Source organism: Hetaerina americana, unplaced genomic scaffold (assembly GCF_022747635.1).
Source record: "Hetaerina americana unplaced genomic scaffold, ioHetAmer1.1.p SCAF_10, whole genome shotgun sequence".
In the NCBI taxonomy this organism is placed as follows: Eukaryota; Metazoa; Arthropoda; class Insecta; order Odonata; family Calopterygidae; genus Hetaerina; species Hetaerina americana.
This window is the reverse complement of record NW_027286070.1, coordinates 9,663,334-9,680,817: the sequence shown is the minus strand read 5'-3', so window position 1 is coordinate 9,680,817 and position 17,484 is coordinate 9,663,334. Positions and strand designations below refer to the sequence as shown.

The following is a 17,484-nucleotide window of genomic DNA, read 5'->3' as shown; positions in this document are numbered from 1 at the left end:
AGGCAGTGATGATCATCGGCCGTCCCTTAATAAAGGTCAAACCATTGTAGGCAAACACCCCCACTTAATTAAATGTAGAAAACAATGTGTTTGTTTTTTTCGCCGCTATTTGTAAGAACGGTGGAGTGTTACATTATGTTCTTCATTTAATGATCAGTTAATTAATATAAACTTTCCCAAATTTGAGCCAGTAACCTTCCAATGCATACCCTCCCTCTCCCCTAGTCCACCAATAGGCTGCGGCACCTAAACTCAACTTAACTTACCCCCTCACCTTTACTCCCCCTACCTTACCCCCTCTCCTCTCCCTTACTCCCCTCTTGGAGCCAGACTATATATGTTGAAAAAATGTTGATGTACGTCACCTGATGATGATGCGCAGCATAGATACTATGGTCGTGAGATATTAAATCTTTATTGTGGAAGTGTTAAGTTGCTTTTTACCCTCATACTAGAAGCTCGTTTCGCATACGTAATCCAGTAATGACGTAATAATTCCTTCATTCCGTCAAATGCACCTACTCTTTTCCTCCTCCTATATTGATTTCCTGACTTACTCATTAGCTATGATTACAACACCTTGGCTGACTGGAAAACTACAAGGGTTGTATAAAAAGTATCGATGGCAATTTTTCCCTGATATATGCGTGAAGTGCTGAATTCAAACTGTCGGTTAAGTGTTCACGTGATTGCAGATCGTGTAGGCATAGATGATATGACAGTGTATGCCATTGTGACTGAAAAATTGGCGATGCAAAAGATCTGCGCTAAACTTATTCCGAAGGTCTAGATGGCCGACCTAGAGCAGAGTCGAGTGTCTGCTTGCGAAGACCTGCAACGCGACGCTACGATTCCCCAACCCCATTACATTCCTTGGCATCGGCAGACTATTGCTATTCCCAAAAGTGAAATCCTCCCTCAAAGGGCACCGCCATGGGACCCTAAGTGCCGTCCAAGAAGCCTGCATGTGTACCCTTGAGGACCTTCCGGATTCCGCCTACCATGGATCTTTCGAGTCTTGTAAAAGCCGCTGTCAAAAGTGTGTCGACGCTCAAGGGATGTATTGTACTTGGAAGACTTTTGAGGCACTGTAGCAATATCTGAAATCTATTTTTCCGAAACTTTTCCCGATACTTTTTACACAAACCATGTATAATTTAGTCATTCGGAAATCGAAATACTTTATGAATTCCCGCTAATTGTCATTCTTATATCCAGTTCTTCGCATCCCTCTTTAAATATCTCCTTCGCATGTGAGTTGAACATTATAGGTGATAATGGACACCCTTGTCTTACTCCTCTTTAAAGCACTGCCCAACTGGACACTCCATCCCCCTCTCACACCTGGACACTCAATCCTCCTCTCACACCTGAACTATCTGAGACATGTACAGGCTGCGGATTAGTCTCCTATCCCTCAAATCTACTGCTTTTTTCTGTAATACATACCTTTATTCTACCCAATTCACTCCATCAAACAGCTTCTGAAAATCTTCGGAGCAAATAAATACATTCTCATTGTACCATATGTTCCTCTTTATTGCTCTTCCCCCACTGCGCCTTTCACCCACTTCCTTTCACCCCATTAGTTTTCCGTTTTAGTTTACTGTTATTAATCTCTTTGTATTTTATTCTGCCTATCTTTGTCTTCTCTCACTTCGCCTAACCTTTCGTACCAATCCACCACCACCATCACTGTCCCGCTTATAGGTACACGCGCAATTATTAACTCCAATTAGTTATACTCTATTTCTTCCTCCCTATGATTGTTTGGTGGCACATAGACCTTAATAAATTGCCAAGTTTTTTGGTTTCACTTTTACTTCTCGTATTCTATCAGTAACTTGCTCGATGTTTACTACTTTACTTCTCTCTACCTTTTTATTCAATATAATTGTCATCCCACGCTGGCTATCTTCCCCTCGGTTGTATACAAGCTTTTACTGTATACGTACTTCCCCTCGTATTACTCTATAACCATCGTTCCAGTAATCTACACCATCATCTCACCTCACGCAGCCCTAAAACATCCATATTTCCTCTCTCCATCTCACACTTTATATTTTTTTTATTTCCATCTCCTTATTATTCTCCTAAAATTCCAAGTCCCTATTCTAAGTAGTCTGGTCCTCCTCTGTGTCTTCTTTGCCACTGCTGCTTTCGCTTCCGCTTTGCTAAGGTTTTGTGTAATGATAACCGCGGAAGCCATGCCTCTCCCACTGCCGAGGATGACTTTTTTTCGTACTCGTGTCCATCATAAAGTCGTGGGATATGTAACATGAGTTGCCCTCCTCAATTGTGTTTTTAACTTAACTATTACTGAAATGTTCACCTGAATGAGAAGCAGACACTGAGAGAACTATCTTTCGTCTGGCCCACGCTCTTTAAACTATTTGACACTAACAGAAGAAATTGTCATTGCTTCTGCCAGCAGAGCTTTAGGTCAGAACGCACAATCCCTTCTGCAATGTTAAAGTTGTAGACCATGGGGAGGAAAGCTAATGTGTAGCTGATACCCATAATATGATTCTTGTGTTATTTCGTGCAATGTAATTTCTTCATTCAATTTAAGGTTTTTTTCTGCTACTCTATTGGTTTCTCTTTCATTAGCACACGGTCGATTTCTCCATGTCTCTGTTGAAAATTCAAGCTCTCGTTCAAATTTTGTCATACCGCCTTAAAGGTAGTTTAAAGTTTACCTGGTTTACTCAAGTTTTCTTGCCATTAATTAGCCTTGTCAAGTTCTTATATCAGTATTTTCCCTTTTGCATTATTGATAGCATTCCATTTCTTTCATTGAAATGTTTACTGCATGCCTGAGCACTTTATCATCTATCTCGTTTGACCTTCATCCATTACTTCTGAGTTACAACTAGTCTATTCCTGCTCTTTTCTTTTCCTCGTACAGACCTTGAGTCTTGCTTCAGCTTCTTGTACCTTCAAGAAGATGACCTTGTGCATTCAATTCACGTCCTTTTATTATGAGATGAAACACAAACGATCCTGTTTCATCTCATGAAAATTACATTCACCGATTTTTGGCGCTTTTCATGCCCGACACAATGTGTTGCAGTTTGGACTTAAAAATGTGACATTCTTCGTTCGTTTGTACCCCTCAGTATTTATAACTAAAAATAAAATCCCCATCCCAATGATCAGTTAATAATGACTGTCTTTACGAAACTTCTACTCACCCCACTGAAATATGAGCCTTCTTGTCTCCAGATGTTGACGAAAACTCCCTTTAGAAAATCTGATGTATACTAGGAGCGGAGATGTATATTTGTATCTCACGAGTATTTGCCTCGTGGCTTTTCACGTCGCAGCTAACGTCATCGTGTTCCATGGCCATGTTCATTATTGTTAAATATCTTTTTTGAAGATAACTTTTTGATTTGCACAAAAAGAAATACCAATTCGGAAAAATTCGCGCATAAAGTCGTTGGATTCGGAAAAATGGGAATATTTCAGTGCCAGTGAGACTAAGACTGCCGAAAAAATTGACCCAAGTGATTGTTTTCTGAATATCCCGGAGCCAAGAGGGGTATAAAACGTTGAGCAGCTAAATTTTCCCAAAGCCCACGATCGCCCTTTTATGCTGATTACAGAATGCTCATTCGTTCTGTATAGTCTTATGGCATATGTGTCGCTGTCTTTGGGAACCGGATGAGATGCGTTTGCTCCTTCGGAGGGCAGTCCAGATCGGGAGCACATCCCGCTCTCTGTAAGCATGGCGATCTAAAAGTTGCTCCGCGCCTTTCGGGAGGGGGGGAAGAGAGGAAGTCTCCTTCGTTCTAAGAGCGGAAGCAGTGTTGACCGACAGTCTTCTGCCACACGAATGCCGAGGGAGAGTTGGCCACGAGATAAGGCGGTATTTGCTGAATGCCCATCTTGTCTCCATGTGCAGGGCGCAGTTGTGTGCACGCCGAGTTTAAAGGTTTCACACGACCTGCCTTCGCTCGGAGAGCATCCCTCGTCTCTCCCGCGTTGCCCGCGCGCGTATTAATGAAGACTCTCCTCTTTCTGGATACACAGTGGAATTTCAATACAATATTTGTTTCTTAAGACCTTCAATCCTCCAAAAGTGGGAGGGAGGTGGAGAACGGTGGATTAGGAGTAAATGTGGAGATTGGTATAAGTCAACTCGTTGAAGGAGATGAAATTATTGGTAAAAGAAATAGTAAAGATCTTCATGTTTGCAGATTACGAATCTATGAATGAAAAAGGAGACGTCTAAAAAAAGTCAGAAAGAAATCGTGCTCTAGAAATTATGCGGGAAGAGGAGTGCATAAATGAGGAATTTCAGTGGCGGGGTAAATGTTGACACTACTTGGTAAAATGTTGGATAGTTGTGAAGGGGTTTTTAGGAAAAATGATATTAAAAATTATTGTACAAGATTAAAGAAGTAGTGAATATTTGTCAAGTTGTAGGAAAAAATACGCCAGCGCAACCAAAAACAGAATACGAGGGCGGTTCAATAAGGACCCGTGTTAGAAATGAAGAAACCATTTTTTTCAAAAAACGTTTTTTTTATTTTTCGACTTAGTCCCCTTTTAGAAAGATAAACTTCTCCCAACGTTCCGGTCATTTTTTAACTCCTCCAAAAAATAGGATTTGTTGAACTCTCCAAAATACGCCTCTGTCTCGGCGATAACTTCCTCAGTTGAGCTAAATTTTTTTCCCACGAGCCATTTCTACATGTTAGGGAATAAGAAAAAGTCGCAGGGAGCCAGATCGGGTGAATACGGGGGATGCGGTAGGAATTCATAACGTAGTTCATGCAGTTTGGCGGCAATCGCGGCGCGGCAATTGTGAGCAATCGCGGCACCCATCGGGCCGACAATTTTTTCATCACCAACTTATCATGTAAAATATTAATTGCCGTTCCGGTCGACACACCCACGGCCTCTGCTATGCGCGCTTTCGTTCGTCGATAAGCGAGAATCATGACGTGGACTTTTTGAATGATTTCCTCGGTAACCACGTCTGCCGGGCGTCCTGGTCGCTCCTCATCAAAAACAGATGTTTGCCCACGTTTAAATTCGTTGAACCAATACCTAACTGTGGCGATAGATGGCGAAGTGTCCACATAAACAGCATCCAACTTTGCTTTTATCTCCTCGCATTTCTTCCCATCCAAAAACAAAAAGCGAATCACCGAACGGTACTGCTCTTTTTCCATCTAAGCGAACATCACGATACACGTCTTACTCGAATGGCAGCCAAATCCAAACTAACCTTTAAATCAGTCTAAAATTTGTTTCACCGTCGTTTGATAGATGGCAGCTCACGATGATAACATAAACTTCCCTCAGGAACGCCCTTTGTCGTCACACGCCCTTTGTGAACACGGGTACTTATTGAAACACCCTCTTATGTTGATTTTACTGAGATATTGATACAATCTTGGTTGTATTTACACCTTGATTAGGTACACAAAAGAGTTAGCAAGGATTACGCACGCATAAAAAGGCCGCATATGATGCGCAAAATGAGTAGCTTTTTGTTTTAACCCGTAATGATTTTTATAATTTGAATTGAAAAATTAGGTCAGTGAAAAACAAGGGTGTACGATGATATTTTCAATTGTTTTGTTCAGTCATCAAGATCATTTTATACGAAACGAAACCATCTATTGCCCTACATGTGCATCTGATTGACAGTTACGATGCCATAACTCCGTAAACAGAAAAGGGCTCAATGACATTTCGATGAGTACTCCAAAAGTACTGCAAAGTGCAACCTTAAGCTCAGAAAAATGAGAAGAAAAAAGAAGAGAAAAGAGTAAAGAGAAGAATAAATGACAAATGAAGAAACTGAAGGAGGAAGTTTGAACAGAAGTTAAATGAAATAGATAGGAGGAAAAAGTGAAGTGGTGGATGAAGTCCTGGGTGGGAAGAAACTTGAAGGTCGGAAACTTTGGATGACAGAGGATATTTTAAATCTAATTGAGAAGAGAAATAAACTGAAAAGCAAAGAAGGATATGAAAGAATACAGGAGAGTAAAGAATGAGATAACAGAGAAATTCAGAGAAGGAATGAGAGGTGGAGAACGCTATGGGCGAAGGTAATAGAAAAATATATCCAAGCAGGAAAACAAGATCTAGCCTATTGGAAAATCAAAACTCTACATTATCAAGTGAGAATAAGGTCAACAGTGATTAATAACAACGAGGAAAGGTTGTTAATACATAATGAAGAAGTGTGTGAACGATGGAAAGAATACATGGAGGAGCCACAGGCGTATACTATAGCGAAGATATAGCTATAAGAGGAAATCAAATTGAAAATAGAGAAAAAGCAGGAACAGAAAGTGGGGCCCCAATCACGAAGAGGGAATTTGAGAATGCCCTTCAAAAGCTAAATGCTGGAAAAACGACGGATATGGATAATGTAATGGCTGAGATATTAAAAAAAAAACCTTGGAAATAAAATGAAAGAAAGACTGTAAAATAGTACATGACTGTTATACAAATAGGGAGGTACATGTAGACTGTCTAAAGCAAAACTATCATGCTACCAAAAGCCGGGAAAGCAATTGAATGCATGAATTACAGAACAATTGGCATTGCTGCACAAGAACAAGATGGACGGAGACAAGAAAAGCAGCATAGAAGTATTGAGAAAAATTAAAGAAGAAAAGAATCTAATAATTGATATGGAGAAAAGGAAAATTAAATTAGATGGACATGTGTTCAGACGTAAGAACTTCCTGGAAAATATAATGGAGGTGAAAATAATAGGAAAAAAGGGAGAGCAAGGCCAAGGAAGAAATTTATAGATGATATAAAAAGTACTGTGAGTGTAACAACATACAATGAACTGAAAAGTGCGGAAATGGAGAGAGACCGATGGCCGCGACTTAATGATGATCAATGTCGACATCAATATCAATGTTGGCAACGGTGCTGAACAAAGTTCGCATCGAGATTTATTGCAGTCCCCTTTTCAAGGCAAGTATGCTATTCCATAGTTTACCGAAGTAAATTATCCTGTAATGATTTTAACAAATACTTTGATTTGAGGTTCAAAAATGCGTTACATAGCTGGGTGTAGGGGCGATGGCAATCGCGAATATATATTTAAATGGGTCGCGGTAGTCCAGGGGGTAGAGCGTTGGATTGTTGACCGGAGGGGGCCGGGGTCGATTCCCGGGCAAGGCACTCTGGGCACCTGCAGCTCCACCCAAGCTTTGCGATTTTTCGGGTACCAGATCTTCCTGGGAAACCATAACCGGCTCCGGAACTGGCCCCCCTACCATGATGTGTGAATTTCACACGCCGTCGGGCCTATTACTGGGTGAACTTTACCATCACTTATCAAACCGACCTTCGGGTACTATATAGTACACAGTGGTATCCCGCCAAATGGCGTACAAATATTCATTCACAAGGAAATAGATATAAGGGAAACGGATAAGAAAATATATAAAGGACGAACACAAGAGTGTTGGGGAGGCGGATGCAGGCAAATCACAAGAGTAAAAATATTTCCTTGACCGGGATTTGAACACCGGATGTTTCCACTTGCCGGGCGGATGCTCTAACGGCTTGAGCTATCTACCGTGCCATAATTCAATGTCGACTGATGGCCATCTTAGGTCACGTCGGTAACCGTATGGTGGTTCCGCACGGCACCCAGTCTCTCCCTGTCGTTCCATGTGGGCAGCCGGGGGGGTGACAATGTGCGGGAGGCGGTGGAGGGCGGTCGGAGGCGGCGAGCGTTGGCTATGAGGGTCTTGCGGAAGCTGAACCCGTCGGAGGCTCACTTCGAGGAGGCCCACCGGCGTCTACAGCTGCAGGCCCTGGAGCGACGCGGGGGTGCGGTCGCCCAATGGGGCCTTGGGCAAATTCTCGGCCAGTCCTCCTCCCGCAGACCGCTCCTCCTCATCCTCGTACTCTTCCTCTGCCAGCAACTCTCCGGCACCTACGTCATCGTCTTCTATGCTGTCGACGTCCTGCGGGGGCTGACTGGGGAGGCCGGCTCCGGGTAAGAGACGCCCCTCATCTTCTTGCGGTGGTTGCCGTTCACGACTCTGCGAAGAACACGTGACGAAAGGGCACTTTTACCTTTCGGCAGTTCTTCCGCCTTCTTCAGAAGCCGAGGTCTTTGGTTTCTGGTGAAGGTGGCAAGACGGCCGAAACGAATAAGAATTTGTGTTCATGTCCTTTTTACGTGTTCTCTATGCCCAAATATTTTAATTCCGTTTTTTATATGATGTGTCTATTCTCGCAAGCGTTTTCTGAGTAACTCATTCCATGAACGAGCAAGACCGTGTCAAGCGTTTTTAAATAAAAGTAGTAGAAGTTATTAAGGGAGGTGAACGACAGCCAAGGTCATTTGTGCCTGTTTTTGAATAATATGAACTGCTAGAAATTGCTGAGAGAACTTTTCCCTGCTTCCTGCAACACTGAGCCATGGTGGAAGACAACGAATTGAATTCAAGAGTTCCTAAGGCTGACAGCACCAACCTGATCATGGTCATGACATACACACACTCTTGGTAATTGTGAGGCTTAGGCTGTGCAGAGATATCAACCATATTTCATTCCAGGCCCTCGGGGGTCACTGGCCAAATACTGCACCCACTAGACTACCACACCTTTCTAATTTGCTATCATTTATTTCTAAAACTTCTGTAAGAGCTCTTATAAGAATGTTATCAGAACCCCAGCTATTGCATAGCAATTTTAATGCATGTGAAAGAGGTCTCCTATTCTCCAGATGAATTTACGCGTACCATATCATGACCCTCAAGAGATTAAAATAACTGCTGCATAGTTCAATTGTGGTCAGCCAATTTTTTTAATCTTAATTTTTTATATGCATGGTAAATTCTTTATAGTTGTCAGCCCTGCTCCACTAATGTGAAAGGTTAGCAAGAAATATTATCTTTTGCTTACTAGGCCTCATATGCTGCTAGCATATGGGATCCTCATGAAGTTGGATGAATTGCTGAATTGGATCAAATACAGCATAGATGTGATAAATTTATAAATCTTCCATATGACAATATTAGTAATGCATCAAAATTATTACAGGTTCTAGGAGTGGAGTCACCCACAGAGAAAAGGTTAAATTATATATTAAGTCTCTTAAATAAATTCGAAGGATGACCCTTTAGCAGTGACATTGAAAAATATTATTTGTCCCATTTTATCAAGGTGGGAATGATCATTTCAATAAAATTTGAGAGATTAAGTGTAGAACACATAGATTAAAGATTTAATTTTTCCCAACGACAAGGGATGAGAATAATGTTGTCCAATGACACTAGGATGGAAAGTTATTTTGGATCAAGGGTAATCTGATTTGTAATCACCCCCTGCCACACACCCTAGCGGTGTTTAGGAAGGTATTATATAAATCTAAAATCTACTTCAGGATGTAATTTTTTTTGCAAAGCAAATAAATGGAAACAAATCTATGGCAAAGCCATTTGAGTATTTTAATTAATTGCATAGTGGAATAAGGTTTACAAATCGCATTCAAGAAAGGCATCGGAACTTCTTAGAATTAACATGAGTCATTACTGAATGCAGCTATCTCTACTGATATTCTGTTGTCATATATTTTAGTACCTTGTTACATTGTCTGAAATATAGGTAGGCAAGCACTGCTTTTATGTAGCCTAAGACTTAGTATTAGTTGAATTCTTCTCTCTTAAATTTGAAATAACACTAAAGGATGATGCCCATGACTCATGCCCATGACATTTAAATTAAAGGTAGACTTCTTGTATTCACACACTTCATCTGTTCACATTATTATGTCACTTCGGTGAGGTTATTGAGAACTAGAGTGAGTTCTGTATAAATACTTGGTTCATGGTTAACTAGCTCTCACTGTTAATATTCATTGTTAATAAATCCACATGATAATGTGGATTTAGTATCGAGAGGTAGTAGTAGTAGTAGGCGTGACACATACTTAGTACGGGGTGATCTCTACCATCACTTACTAAACTGACCTTTGGGTTGATTACTGTGTTTATGGTTTATATATATATATATATATATATATATATTATAAATATATATATATTTCTATAAATATAAATATATATATATATATATATATATATATATATATATATATATATATATATATATATATATATATATATATATATATATATATATATAAATATAAATATATATATTTCTATAAATATAGTATATATATACACACACACACCCACGCACACACATATTTATAAATTTTCAAATACATACATTCACATATATATATATATATTTTTTGTTGAATTTAGTCAAAAATTTTTTTTTTAATTTCAAAGAAATATTTAATCATTTCATTCATCCTTAGCTATTTTGAAGAGACAGTCATGAAATTGTGCTTTGCTTGGATTGAAATACTCTGCCATTGGTAAGCAAGAAAAAAATGTCGCAGTATGTTTGCTGAGAATTAGCTAATACATTTCTAATGCCTGCTTTATTATTTCAGGAATGAAGCAAATGAAGTGATTGCACTCATTCTGCTTGGCATTATTCGTCTATTGGCCAGCATTGCAGCAGCTATTCTATCCAGACACATTGGTCGTAAACCTCTTTGTGCAGCATCTGGAATTGGAATGTTTATAGCAGCACTGTCATCTGGTCTTCTTGATACCAGCAATGGAAGTTCAGGTAAAACATATAGTAAAGAAATTGTTGCATGTTGTGGTTGTGGTAATAATAACTTTGATTATGATGGGACAAAATAAAAGTACCTTCTTGGCCTTGTGCATATATGAACTGGGGGGAGGGGGGGTTAAGAATTTGCTGAATCTTAATACAATAGAACTGAAGCTGAACTACATACAAAAGAAATGTAAAAGCCACATTTCCCACAATATTATCATTGAGAAAATGTGATTATAGAAATTTGAGAAATGTATTTAGAATAAACTTTAATTGCAGAGCTAAGTTTTAAAATTATATGTAAGTTAGGTAGGTGCTAATCAGATAAACAGTGTGTATCAATTAATTCATTGAAAATCAGCATGCTTTTGAACCGGCATGATGTTATAGAATGATCTAAATATTTAGCTGAAGAATTTATTACTCTTATTGAAAAGAATATTTATGTTAGCTGAAATTATCCAAAAAATGTGCACACCACCAATAAAATTTAGCCTAGCCTTTAATGTAATCTAAAGGTGAAGCATTTTCTGATTTAATCTTGTATGACATATTTATTTGATTAACATTTTTGGCATTTAAATATTGATAATCATGTGAGTTAATTGGTTTGGCAGCAAGGAATATCCACTTGATTTTTAAATAATAAAAAACACTGTGCTCAATTGAAACCATATATTGATATTGCATTAACATAATTACTACAATAAGAAATCAATGAACAATGTTGACAATCTGTTAATATTAGAGAAAACAAGTGGTGGATGACCTGTGGATTTAAAGACCATAAATGCATAGACTTAATGAAAAAAATCATTTCAATAAAGTTTCAATTACTTAAGAAATGTGATCCCAAGGTGAATTGATGCATTCTAAAATACCCCATAGGGAAACAAATTTTGATAAAAAAAATGAATGGATATGTATAAAGAAAAATAAATTTCTTTTCCCTTCACCGGAAAAATCTAAAATTTACGTACATTTAAAAAAATATGACTCTAAACAAAAGGGCTTAAAGAGAACAATAATGGTCCAATCCAAGTATTATATTGTGCAGAGGTAACCTGCGGCAACTTCAGATATTGTATGGATCACCACAAAAGGATATTGGATATATATATATATATATATATATATATATATATATATATATATATATATATATATATATATATATATATATATATATATATATATATATATATATATATATATCTTTATCTTTGAAATGGAACGCTCTTCAGCGACGCACAAATATATAAAAACACAGATGTAGATTTTTAAACCATAGAGACACAAAGAAAGGACTGTCACAATATGTTGTTTTATGGCTTGGCCGTGGTCTTCAGAATCTCCAGAAGCTTCTGAAGATGATGGCCGAGCCGTCGAAACGTCAAAACAACATATTGCGAGTGTCCTTTCTTTGTGTCTCTATGGTTTAAAAATCTACATATGTGTTTATATATATATATATATATATATATATATATATATATATATATATATATATATATATATATATATATATATATATATATATATATATATATATATATATATATATACACACTTGTATATGTGTGTGTGTATAGCTTGCTACTACTGTTTTAATACAAGCAATGGAGAGGAAAAGATCAAAATGTTTGCAAATGCTGGTTGAAAGTTTATTAATGGTAGGTGTATGAAGCATATGAAGAAATTTGAGAAATATTTGGGACAAAATGGGAAAAATAGGGCTAGTAATGACTGAATCTTGAAAGTATACTATGCATTTTTGATTACAACAAAAATATTGATGAGATGCAAATCATTAAATAGTCTTATGAGAGAAGAATAAATGTCAAAGAGTTTTGAGATGGAGGAATAAACTAAGATATTCATCATTTTTGTAATATTCAAAGTCTCAAGTATCAGCCCATGTTAATTACAAATGAAAGTTACTGAGGTGAAAGAAATATGCTTGGGTGGGGCATTGAACAAGAAATTTTTGAAAAAGTGGATGTTAACACCACCAAAACCAAAAATCAAGGTTTTATTGACTGTGCCCATCCACAAAGGGAATGGCATGAAGTTATGTAGGCATAAGTACCCATATAGTTGATGATAAAATTGCATTTGCAGATGACTTTTCCCCTTCTGCATCATCTACATGGCCGGGATCTGCATTAGTTCTCATTCATGTTTGTGCAGCTGCTCTTGGGGTTTTGGTTATTCCATGGACATTGATTGGTGAGTAAATTGCCATGAAATAGGTTAAGTAAAATAGAAGTACTGTTATATTTTTTGCCGAAATTACAATGGTTTTAATTTGATTTTTACCAGGGGAACTACTGCCAGCTGAAGCAAGAGGATTAGGAGGAGGCCTATCTGTTTGCATAGCTTATGCATTTATGTTTGCTGCAATAAAAGGTTTTCCTGCTGCGCAAAATGCTATTGGTGGTACAAAAGCCCTTTTCCTTTTCTTCTCTGCTTCGTCCTTGGTTGGAGTGGCTTTCCTTTTGCTGTGCATTCCAGAAACACTTGGACGCAGCCTTCATGAGATAGAAAATCATTTTAAAGGAGTAAAGAATTACAAAAGAAAATGGTGGTGGGGATGGAATGCATGGGCCCATGTAAAGAAAAGCAAAAAAAAAATAGAATGTGAGGTAGGATGATTGATTCCCAATCGTACTTAACAAACAAATTACTATGGACACAAAAAAATATTTTTTGAAGAAAGCAAAATGTTCGAAATCAAAATACTTGAACATTTGAATTCAAAAAGATTACTTTGGAAAATATTTTTGTAAAAGACGGGAGCAGGTAAATCTTTTCCCCGCATAGTGGACTTCTAATCATTAAAACACCTTCCTAACTGGAGAAACGTATTCTAGACATAGAGACAGAAAAAATGATAGAAACTTACACCCAAACAAATGATGGATACGAAGTTAATGGAGAAGGTGAAAGGGAGCGAATTTCGAGCAGAAAAAATTATTTCCTTCACCTTCCCTGCTAGCATTGTATTCGTCTTGATTCTATCCCTTTTCCTTATGTGGATATCCGTGTGCAATAAAATATATATGAATGCACGTTTGTCCGTAAATTACCATCATCCATTTGACTTTGCATGTCCTACATTCTTTCTTTCGAAAAATTTTAATTCCGTATACATTAAGTAAATTTGTTAAGTAATTGAAGCATATTTAATGAAAGGGAAACTGTAATCACCCGAGGCTCTATTCCTTGCATTGTAATTCCCATCAACTGGGAAGAATATTTAATATCAGTTTATGTGAACAGTAACTGACCTCTTTCTTTTTATTATTGATCGTTGTTAATCATTTTACTGGAAAATTATTGGATACTTAAAAATGATTATGAATGGAATAATGCATAAAATTTACACTGAGTTTATATACTGTATACAGTACATTCCATTAATAAAGCAGGTTATTTACAGAAAACTCGCTTAGTTTCCTTCTTGTTAAAATCCCAGATAGTCTTTCAAGGTTTGTTTTTTAATTACTTCGATTCGTTGGGTAGGTACTTAGAAGGCAAAAAAGGTAAAAGGAGTAATTAAAACTGATGTTATTGCTATTTGAAAGAACTGAAATTATTCCGTTATGGACTGCAAACTAAATGAAAACCTCATTGATTTTTACCATTAAACTTCAATGAAAAAAATGTAAATAATAAATTGCGAAATTGGTACCAATTTCGTTAAGTCGTGTCCACTCAGCAGTAAAATAGTGTGGTGTCTTAGTATTTAACAAGACATCATTTGGATAAGAAAATAAGCATTTACTCTCATTGTTATGAATTGAATCATCCATTTACTCAGGCAAGGCAATTAAATTAATTAAATCATGTGTATATTATTTTTCATGGTTTGAAAATTCACGCTGTATTCCCCAGACATTACTGCTAAATGTTTCATCAAACGAATCCGATGAGTCAATGTCAAGGATTCTGAAATCTTTCTAATAAATTAATAAGCCCACCAATGATAAAATGATTCATCTTTATCCCTATAAAACAACTTCTAATGTCAGAATTTAATTCGTAATCGTTGTGAATTGTATAAAATGACATTTTATGAGAAATTGCAGCAAAGGCGTAACAAATATTTTTATCGTTTACCAATTGTTTCGTATCCCGCAATGGAGTTTCGCGCTTGGTCTGGCTTGATTAATCGTAGCACGGGATAATTAGTAGAAGTTATTTAAGCGACTAAATAGTTGTTTAAATTAGGAAAAAATGTCTTCAAAGAAAGAGGACGAAACGGATAAAGAAGAAGGTGAGGAAATGGAAGCAAAAACAGCGGAAGAAGGTGCGTTTAATTTTAGTTTTGTTCGTTGAGTAGAATAATTAATAGTACGTAAAGTTATTTTTTTGATGCAAATTTGCAATTTTTCCCCAGATGATAATTTTATGTGGCAAGATTATTTAGAAGTGACTAATGCGGATGAAGTTCCCGGAGTATTGTTTCAACATGTAAGTTTTCCTGAGTTATAAATCGTAAGGAAAAATTTATTACCTAAGTCAATTACTTTAATTGAAATTGTTTTTCAGGTGGAACAAAGTCTTCAAAGTGGCATTCAAGAAGGAATGAAATTAGAAGTTCCTCATAAAAATAACCCAAATCATTACTGGATCGCAACTATCGTAATGACCTGTGGTCCCTTACTAAGGTAAAAATATGCCTCTTTAATTACATTGCTCTTATTTTTTAGCGAATTGATTGGATTTTCATGTATTGATTCAATATGCCACTGTCGGAGAAGTGGAGTGAAATACCTCAAAAGTTTTCCCGACTGTTGTTAATGGATTAGTGTCAGGAAAGTTCCTATTTGTAAACTTTTATGAATTGATCGTGACTTAGGTGTGCTCCGTATTAAAGAAATACAGTGAAATCGATGTGTGCTCATATATTTTCCTGTGGAGTTTTTCAGATATTCTTAGTTCCATTACCCCAAAGCTCTTTTCGTATTTTGTAATGGTGCAATAATAAATCTTAAATCGGCCCTTAAGTAATTTTTTCGACGATCGATAATAGATAAAAGTTTCACAGTCGCAGATATAGTGATAATTCTTCACATTAGTTTGGGGTAAAGTTAGTTTATAGCTGCATCTTTATGTAATCGAATTTTTAAAGTTTTATCGTTCGTAAATTCATGCCATCATGATAATGAGCAGGCGCAGTCTGTTAAGCTATTTTGTGCTATTTCATTAGTTTTTGGAAATCAAAGCTGAATGGTAAATCATCGGTTCCTCTGAATTATTACGGCTTTATTGAATCAAAAGTTCCAATACGTCATGTATACATTTTTCTTTTATCGTTTAATTTTACAGAGTTCCATGATGCGTGTATTAATAAAGTTAGACATCTAAAATGATCTCATTAGGAACGTATTTGATGTTCCTGATTGGTTTGTAACTTATTTTTGTATTCCCCTTATTAATATATTTATGCAAATTTTTTGTTATCGCTTTATTATTCGAATACGATTAACTGGAGGCTGCATTTTCAAAATAGTTTCATTTCGAGCTATGAGATACTAGTCATAAGAAATAAATTGCAGATTTCCCCTTCCACAATTTAAGTTCTACTAGTGCCACAAATTGCATTGAAAAAAATATCTTTTAGACATTCCTAATGCCATGCGTCATGAAGTAATTATCACTGATTAGATAAAGCCCCAACCTGAACAAAATTTGTGGCTAAAACCATTTCATTGTATTAGGGTATATTTCCTGATGTTTCATATTTTTTAGACAACAGGCCACTGAATATGATTTTCAAAATGATAATTTTAAGAGATGGGTAGGAGAAGGAGAGACTTTGAGAGAAGGAGAAGCATGCAACTTTGTACCATCCAGTTGTCTAATGATTATTTTGGTTAATTATACCAAAGAGTCCTTTTTTGTAATTTTGAATTCATTAGCTTTTCTGAATACTTTAAAACTTTGAGAATCCCTGGTAAACGGAAAATATACTCTTGGGCATTAATAGAATTCCTTAATGGCTGGATAGTGGATTTTGCGAAAGCTAAATGTTAAACTTGCATTGCTGGGATTGCCAGGTATTGGTAATGCTGCAATCTCGTGTTAGATATTCAACCAATTCCTGTTATTGCATCTGTCTCTCTCTTTACCTTTGATGTGCCCAGAGTCATCCCCCTTCCTTTGAAACCCAAATAGGCTTGCATTTTCCACTCCTTTGCCAATATTTTGAGAATGTTGAAAGGCGAAATTGAATAATCCCATCATGTTGATTTTCCTCCTTAATCTTAGTATCTGTCCTTCATCTCCCAAGTCTTTCTTTTTTAATAGTTTCTTCAGCAATTTTTCTGTATCATTGATCCTTCCTACCCAGTTGCTATGTAAGTAGTTTCATTTCTATACTCACACTTTACTTCACATCAAATTCTCTTTTAAAACTGTGGTTATTAGCTCTCCTCTTATTTGTGCAATGCAAACAATGCATGCTCACGTTTCACCTACAGAAGTCTAACTCTTCCAGTTTACTGTTTATCTTTCTTTCCCACTACCAAGAAGCCTGTTTCTGGTCATGTATTGATTCCTTCTTCAGTGCATATTACTTACCTTTACTAGTGCTGTTTCCTTTCAGTGCCTCAATGCTAATGATTTCAGTAAAGTTGTCCTAACTACTAACCCACATTTTAGTTTCAGCCCTGCCTCCTGCTTTAGCAATCTGATGGTTAAATACCACACAGCTGGAAAAATTTTTTCCCACAGTTATTTGTAGCTATTTTCCATATGCCATCAGCTGAACTTAAAAGCCTGTCCAAAATTTGTGAATCAGTTTTAGTTATACATATATTATCATTTGTGCAT

General features: G+C 36.9%; 2 protein-coding genes across 3 annotated transcripts in view; both read left to right on the top strand.

Annotated features, from left to right (window-relative positions):
- LOC139698085 (facilitated trehalose transporter Tret1-like) overlaps positions 1–14,069 on the top strand; it is a 45,776-nt gene extending 31,707 nt beyond the window's left edge. Inside the window, exons 6-9 of one of the 2 annotated variants that reach the window (XM_071596983.1) lie at positions 7,670–7,990; positions 10,469–10,650; positions 12,766–12,873; positions 12,967–14,069. In XM_071596983.1, the coding sequence (XP_071453084.1) occupies positions 7,670–7,990; positions 10,469–10,650; positions 12,766–12,873; positions 12,967–13,298 (943 nt within the window). In that variant the 3' untranslated portion in view covers positions 13,299–14,069. The remainder of the gene's footprint in view (positions 1–7,669; positions 7,991–10,468; positions 10,651–12,765; positions 12,874–12,966) is intronic. The other variant, XM_071596992.1, reaches the window with a different exon arrangement.
- Positions 14,070–14,797: 728 nt separating this feature from the next.
- LOC139699971 (scm-like with four MBT domains protein 1) overlaps positions 14,798–17,484 on the top strand; it is a 28,646-nt gene continuing 25,959 nt past the window's right edge. The window contains 3 exon segments of the mRNA XM_071598377.1: positions 14,798–14,956; positions 15,047–15,120; positions 15,199–15,317. Coding sequence (XP_071454478.1) covers positions 14,884–14,956; positions 15,047–15,120; positions 15,199–15,317 — 266 coding nt within the window. The 5' untranslated portion in view covers positions 14,798–14,883.